Below are 8,405 nucleotides of genomic sequence, written 5' to 3'. Positions count from 1 at the left end.
TTTTTTAATATAAGAAAACAAGAGATAGAATTGTAGGAAAACTTTTTGATAGAAATTTTTATCATTTTTTTTTGAATTTGATAAATATTTAAAACAAATATAGGAAAATGTAAGAAATTTGAAGAAAGCTAGAAAGAAATTGGAAGTCATGATAAATCAGATAGAAATTTAAAGAAAACCTGAACAAAAACAAGACTTTATTTGAACAAAGTATTAGAAAAAAAAAGTTGAACATTACCTACAAACTCCATCTATCCACTCTACCTTTTCGACTGATGGGGAAACCAATGAACACAGATTTGGTTTTGAACCCAAATCTGCCATTGCCCTATCTTCAATAGAGGAAGATGATGAACAAAGATCTGGTTCAAAACCAGATCTACTGTGAATCTAGTGTTAAACATGTCATTAATCACTATAATAAGGGAAAACCTTCCACCTTTCTGCCATGGTGGAAAGAGCCAAGAGAGAACTACCTGAACAGAACCTCTGGAAGAAGAAGAAGAAATTATTGGTGGTTCTGCTTGTTGGCTACTGAGAACAGTAGAGGTGAAAACCAAACTTCAAAGTGCAATGGTTAAAGACCTCCCCTCGACTAGGAGATTGGTGGAACATATTTAATCGAGAGTTCAACACTCCTAACCCTTTTTCTTGAGTTTCAACTTTTCACCATTTTTCCTCAATTTTGACCCTTCCTTTACCCAACCCATCCTAACCTTAATGGGTACCCTTGACCCAATCCACCCTGACCCTAAAGGGCCATTCGACCAATATTGACCCACCAATAAAATGGGCGGATTACAAGGTAGGTGGATCAAATTGGTTGGTGTCAAGATTGCTAGTCCTATGAGAGGATTAAATAAGGTAGAAAGTAATAATTAAAGTTACACTTTCAAACCTTACAATTAAAGATGGATTAAATACACAAATATGACCATTTTAGTAACCATTAAACTTGGCATTAAAACTACAATAAAATGACTTTTATAACATTTCTCAAAACAAAGAAATAAAGGATAATTTTAATCCCAAAAATTTTTCACACTGCATCAACAATTTTATATATAGCATAGATATAGATATAGATTATAATGGTTATGAAATTTCATTCTGTATTCAATTTCGTGTGTAGAATTCTAGTGATAGATGTTTATATTGGAGAAGTTAATTGATGGTAATAGTCTATATTGATATATTTGTGAAAATATCTAATCTCCACATCAATAATTTTTGTAATGTTGTAAACAAGAGAATCCATCACCACCACCATGATCTCATCATCATCATCATCTTCTTCTTCTTGTTGTTTTTCTTGGCAACAGTGGCCAAATTTAAAAATTTGGTTTATTTCATGCGTTCTCAAATATACAAGTTAAGATATAATTCATATTTCTATTAATTTCATGTTCAATTGGAGGTGCAAGTCGAATGCCCCATTTGAAGAATTTAAACAGCTAGCATAATTCCATTCAAATTTTAACAATTCCTCAACCCGATTTCACCTAAATTGCACCTCTATGCTCAATATGCCTAGTGCGTTAGTATCTCAGAACATTGATTATTATCAAGCAGCTGGATATATCTGAACTTCTATATTTGCCTTCTATATCTATATCTATCTATATATATACAACGTAAAAGGAGAAAGGAGATGTACTGAATGGATGGTTTGAATGATGACCTTACCTTTTACAAACTAAACCAACCAATTGTTGCATAAGAGAATTGATAAGGTCTTCATACTATCTTATCACTGAAATCTTTGTGGGCCCTGTCAAATTACTGTACCATATATGATTCTGTTCCACAATGTCATCACAATTTACACTTGTAGGATGGTACTCATCCTTTTCCTGTGAAATTACCTATCCTCTTTAATTCCAATATAAGACATCATGTCGTTTCCCATCACATCTAAACAAAGAATCATCTGATGTGTAATTGTTTATGTTTTGAAAGCCAAACTTATTCGTATGGTGGAACATCCTCTTAGGTTGTTTACTTTGTAATGTTGAAGATCGCCAGCTGAACTGAAATGTTAGTGCTTTTTCTTTAAGCAAAGAAGTATTGAAGGAGATTGTGGGTTCTTTAATGGTCGAAACTACAGTTGCGCAGACCATTGTACCTTAAAAATCTTAGGGTCTGTTTGGTTTTCTGGAATAGGGGTTTGGTATCAGGTCCATTCCACTGCCCATATAATTGTTTGTAGTTGGGCAGAATTGGAATCTTATTACCATTCTGGTGGAATAACATTTCCTATTTGAGGAAGTTACCATTCCCTCTCCCTTCCTTGGGAATCCAATTCTCAATTCTGATTCTGATCTCGATTCCAAATGAACCAAATGGATCCTTGTTATTTAATTATTTGATCAATAACTAAAAAACAAAACAATAAGCGATTACTTCAGCTGTTATATATCAAACAGCTCCTCACTAAAACCATAAGTTATGACAAGGAAATACTTTCAAATGTAATTAATAGGTGAGAATCATCATTCATCAAAGGTGCTACCAATCTATTTTACCAAAAAAAAGCTTCTAACAATGTTGATCTTATTCTCACTTTGGGAAAATTTTTGGTTGGTGGTAGGGAATATATTAAATGTGAGTGTGTGTGTATGTATGAGATTTAGAGAGAGAGAGATGGGTGGTTCTGGGTGAAACAAATGGTAGCCACAATTTAGGGTGGCTTATTGAGGTGAGAGGGGGTTAAGGGGACATTGGCCCTTTGGTGATAGATGGAGCCACCTTGGTTTCTGGGGTTGGCATAGAGCTCCCGATCACTATTTTCTCTCTTCCTTTCTCTCTCTGACTTCTCCCTTGTTTTGGTTGGTTGGCCACTTGGCCATTAGAGATCCCATGCGCCACTTCCCATCATGTGACAAAGCATGTGACAAAACCCTAGTTTCTTCCTCCCTTCCCACAGCCCATTTCCAGCGGCTTGACTTGCTGTTCTCGATCCTCTTCCACCAATCGTATCCTTTCACTTAATTGTCTTAATTGAATCATCCCTCACACAACTACGAATTTCCTCTTAATCTTCAAACTTATACAAATTAAATTAAGACAACGAATACATCCAATGCATGTATATATATATATATATATATATATATATATATATATGACGTAGAATTCACTTTTGCAACAACGCGGTTTTATGACTAAAATTCTGAATCACAGCTGCTTTGGCACTACGCACCTTCCCATCATTTCATCTTATTCAACGTGGGCCACAGTAATACATCAAAGGCTGTGATTTCACGCCCTAAAAGTCTAAGACCACCTGGTACGTTACGTACGTATATGCATACTACAGTCTACATGCAAACCATGCATGTGGTTGTGTTGTGGATCTCCTCTTCAATACATTACACATGTAGCGAATCAGTCAAAATGGATCCGGCCAGTGAAAATCTGGTTCACTTGATCTAGGACCACGATATCATCACTTGATTTGGGTGCCTAAGCGATGGATCAGCATACTATTTTATTGTGGTTGACCGTCTCTGTACTTGGTTGTCCTTGGCATAAACATGCAAATACGTAACATTCAGACAATTCAGACAACAATACCCAAAATACCCGTAGCTGAATTAGAAGGTCTTAATTAACTCTTAAGCTATTGGGTCATGTTGGCGTCAAACCAAGAATTAGTGACAGCTGTCAAGTCTTATATTTTGCCACCTGTCATATGCAATATGATTGGGAGTTTGGGACCCACCATTATATAGGTGCCATACCTCAAGAAAACATTAGTAAAAAATGATCAATTACTTTTTGAGTGTTGGTCTTTCGACTAGAGATCCTCAGACTTGTGTTCTTTACTTTTATGAGTTCCATGATCAAATCAAATGGGTTCATCTGGGGTTAATTTCATCTAATTGTTCAGATTATGCTATTCTTTGATTCTTTCTGGTGATAGCTCATGTTGTACATGTTCATCACAGGCTCTGAAGTTCACATAGACGGATCTAGAAATCTATTGAAGCTTCATCTCAATAGCACCAAAAAGTAGTTAACAGTAGAGTAACACAAAGGAACTCTGTCTCTCTGCAACTTCAGATGCCCAAAATATAAGGATACAAGGCAAGGCTAATGAGACGATGCTTATCTAAATTAACAAACCCGTTACATGGCAGAACATGATTGGAGCCAAGACTAGCCACGTGGTAAGAAACCCGGTTATTTATATGTTTTTTCATTCCATTTTTAACTGAAAAGCAACCCTTGTTTATTAAAATACAAGCGGCAAACTAGCATACCAAACCACAGCCAGAAAAAAGACACCACTTTCGAGCCACGGCTCCACACTGGCGGCGCCCATCATTTAGCCATGGCTCGAGCCCACCGTCTTCCCCTCCCCCACGGCCCGAACCCCGTGTCCCTTTCTCTCCCTGACGTCACTCTTATTCTCAACTTAAGAACCGTCAGATAGCCGGGTCCCACCCTTAATTTGACACGTTTCAAGCGCACGCTCCCTATATAAAGACCCCAACCCATCCTCTCCTCCATTTTAAACAAGAGTAGAAGGTGAAGAGAAGGAGTCTGAGATTGAACGAGCAAGCTTTCTCTTTCTTCCCTTTCTGTTCCTTCCCAACTGTCTTGGTGTCTCCAATGGCGGCCTCTGTCGAGAACCGGCAGTTCAGTCGCCTCGAGCCTGGCTTGAGCGGCGTCGTTCACGGTTTCAAAGCAGCTTCCAATCGCCGCTCCGACTCTCCGGCTCGCGTTTGCAACTTTCCTTCCGCCACCCCAGAACTCTCCCGTCCCATGAAACCAGCGCCCATGGACGAAGAATCCAGCGAAGACGAGGGAGATTCCTACTTGAAGGAACAGCTTCAGAAGGCCAACAGCGAAGTGGAGCCGTCCATCTTGGACTCCAGAGATGAAGCAACTGCTGACAGCTGGATTGAGAGGAACCCTTCAATGATCCGTCTCACAGGGAAACATCCCTTTAACTCAGAGCCACCGCTGACTCGGCTCATGCACTGTGGATTCATCACCCCGATTCAGCTCCACTACGTCCGGAATCACGGGCCGGTCCCGAAGGCGAAGTGGGAAGACTGGACGGTTGAGGTCTGTGGACTCGTTAAACGACCCGCCGTGTTCACCATGGACCGACTTGTTTCCGAGTTCCCCAGTTGCGAGTTCCCCGTCACCCTCGTTTGCGCGGGAAACCGTCGCAAGGAGCAGAACATGGTGAAACAAACCATCGGATTCAACTGGGGCGCCGCGGGTATTTCCACTTCTGTGTGGCACGGAATACGGCTTTGCGAAGTACTCAAACGATGCGGCATCTACAGCCGACGAAAAGGAGCCCTCAACGTCTGCTTCGAAGGGGCAGAAGATCTTCCCGGCGGTGGTGGGTCCAAATACGGCACCAGCATAAAGAAGGAGATCGCAATGGATCCATCGCGAGACATCATTCTAGCGTACATGCAGAACGGAGAGCTCTTATCACCAGATCACGGCTTCCCCGTTCGTATGATCATCCCGGGCTTCATTGGTGGACGAATGGTGAAATGGCTGAAGCGCATCATCGTCACTACTGAGGAGTCACAGAATTACTACCATTACAAAGACAACCGAGTCCTCCCTCCCCACGTCGACGCCGAGCTGGCCAACGCCGAAGGTACACCAAGATCGCTTTTCTATTTCTCGCATCAAAATTCCTGGCTTTCTGAAGCAATGTTAATATGTATTCGGTGTATATTGTAAAATAGCTTGGTGGTACAAGCCGGAGTACATCATCAATGACCTGAACATAAACTCGGTGATCACGACGCCATGTCACCAGGAGATCCTTCCGATTAACTCTACGACCACTCAAAGATCGTATACGTTGCGGGGCTACGCCTATTCCGGTGAGTTGTTTGTACTTTTGCTGGAATTTTTTTGCTGTTTATTTAGTTGAAATTTAGATGCATGAACCAACAGCAAGATGTATCGGTCCTATACTATAATCAGTTGAACAGTCCGGATCCGAGAGTTCGTTGTCAACTTTAGACTTTTCCATGTTTCAGGTTACGGACTTACGGTAGGTGAGAAAATACTATATAATTTTCGTATTTTTTTATTTTAGTATTTAAGGTAAAATCCCAAATTCCAAATTCGAACCCCTGAACTGAAAATTGCCAGTTGGCAAGTTATACTTTTTTGTCGCTTTCTGCATTATTGTTTTTTAATAAATAGTTTAAATTAAAAAAAAAAATCTGTTTATATTTATAGGTGGAGGGAAAAAGGTGACACGTGTGGAGGTGACACTGGACGGTGGAGATTCATGGCTGGTGTGTGCACCGGACCACCCAGAGAAGCCCAACAGATACGGGAAATACTGGTGCTGGTGCTTCTGGTCGGTTGAAGTGGAAGTGATGGACCTACTTGGAGCCAAGGAAATCGCTGTACGGGCCTGGGATGAAACACTGAACACCCAACCGGAGAACCTCATCTGGAACGTCATGGTATATTCTAGTTCTTTTATATCAACTGCGTATTCTAGAGTTAACCTTACTTAGAGCTGTTAACACGCGCCAAATTATTGGCCAATAAATTGTTGGATTATCCTTATGAATGGGACCCATGGATCGGACGGGAGTTATTGTTGGATGTATCTGAGTATGATAGCTCCCGTAATAGTGGAAAAGGTCATTTCAATACATTGAAGAGAAGAGACGTTTGGGCTTCTGCATGCTAACGTGCGTGAGGGTGCAATTTTCAGGGAATGATGAACAACTGCTGGTTCAGGGTGAAGATGAACGTGTGCAAGCCGTACAAGGGCGAAATCGGGATCGTCTTCGAGCACCCGACTCAACCAGGCAACCAGACGGGTGGGTGGATGGCTCGCCAGAAGCATCTCGAGTCGGCCGAGTCAAACCAGACCATGAAGAAGAGCGTTTCCTCGCCTTTCATGAACACATCATCAAAGACCTTCTCCATGCCCGAGGTGAAGAAGCACAACTCGGCTGAGTCTGCTTGGTTAGTCGTCCATGGCCACGTCTACGACTGCACCGGGTTCCTCAAGGACCATCCAGGTGGTGTCGACAGCATCCTTATCAATGCTGGCAGCGATTGTACCGAGGAGTTCGACGCAATCCACTCCGACAAAGCCAAGAAATTGTTGGAAGATTATCGTTTGGGCCAACTCATCGCCACCGCTTACGACTCGGACTCATCCTCCTCGTCGCCCAACAACTCGGTCCATGGCGCTTCCGACTTGACTCACCTAGACCCTATCAAAGAAGTCACTGTTACTAGAAACGTGGCTCTGATACCACGTGAGAAAATTGCATGCAAGCTCGTCTCCAAGATTTCGATCTCTCACGACGTGCGCCTCTTCCGATTTACATTGCCGTCGGACGATCAAGTTCTTGGATTACCAGTAGGGAAGCATATATTCCTCTGTGCCACCATTGACGGTAATTTCTGCATGAGAGCTTACACACCCACAAGCTCTGTAGACGAAGTGGGCTACTTTGATCTGGTCATCAAGGTCTACTTCAAGGGCATAAACCCTAAGTTCCCCAATGGAGGGCTTATGTCACAGTTCCTGGATTCTCTCCCTCTGGAGTCCACCTTGGACGTCAAGGGTCCACTGGGATATATCGAGTATACCGGCCGCGGCAACTTCACCGTCCACGGCAAGGCCAAGTTTGCGAAGCGTCTGGCTATGATCGCCGGAGGGACGGGCATCACGCCGGTCTATCAGGTGATTCAGGCAATTCTGAAGGACCCAGAAGATGATACAGAGATGTACGTGGTGTATGCCAATCGCACTGAAGATGATATACTGTTGAGGGAAGAACTTGATGGGTGGGCTGAGAAGAATGAGAGATTGAAGGTGTGGTATGTGGTGGGGGAGGCATTGAGGGAAGGCTGGAAGTACAGTGTAGGGTTCATTACAGAGAACATTCTGAGGGAGCACATACCTGAGGGATCGAGCGACACGTTGGCGTTGGCGTGTGGGCCGCCGCCGATGATTCAGTTTGCGGTGGTGCCGTACTTGGAGAAGATGAACTACGATGTTAAGGAGTCGCTGCTGGTGTTTTGAAGCGCTCTAGCGCCAAGTCTGGCATCTTCCATTGTTGTACATACTAGTACTGCATCGTAACTAGTCGTTCGTTTCTGTGTTATAGTATATTTTTTCTTTGTTGTTTTAAACTTTTAATTGTATGTTCTTTGTAAGATTAGAGAGAGAGAGAAATGGGTGAAATGGGTGAATGGGTTGCAGTATTGCACCCAAAGAAACCAAAGAGAAGCTCTTGACCCGACCCAAAAGCCGTGCTGCTTGTGGGCCCATGGCTTTCATTTTGGCATAATAGACCGGTCTAACTGGGGAGACCAAAAAGGGCTGGATACGAAGACACAGGTGAGTTCACATCTGCGCCCCACAAATCCCCCACATGCAC

The 8,405-nt window shown here is 42.5% G+C and overlaps 1 protein-coding gene across 1 annotated transcript; it reads left to right on the top strand.

The window, feature by feature from the left end:
• Positions 1–4,225: 4,225 nt before the first annotated feature.
• On the top strand, positions 4,226–8,164 carry LOC148852209 (nitrate reductase [NADH]-like). The gene is made up of 4 exons (XM_088943098.1): positions 4,226–5,632; positions 5,724–5,864; positions 6,229–6,461; positions 6,719–8,164. Exons 1-4 carry the CDS (start codon positions 4,618–4,620, stop codon positions 8,045–8,047), a joined length of 2,718 nt encoding a protein of 905 aa, XP_088799224.1. The 5' UTR covers positions 4,226–4,617; the 3' UTR covers positions 8,048–8,164.
• Positions 8,165–8,405: the final 241 nt, after the last annotated feature.

The sequence above is a fragment of the Nelumbo lutea genome, chromosome 5 (genome assembly GCF_056320005.1).
Source record: "Nelumbo lutea isolate HS-2025 chromosome 5, American lotus-T2T, whole genome shotgun sequence".
NCBI lineage: Eukaryota > Viridiplantae > Streptophyta > Magnoliopsida > Proteales > Nelumbonaceae > Nelumbo > Nelumbo lutea.
This window is presented reverse-complemented; position numbering and strand designations above follow the sequence as displayed.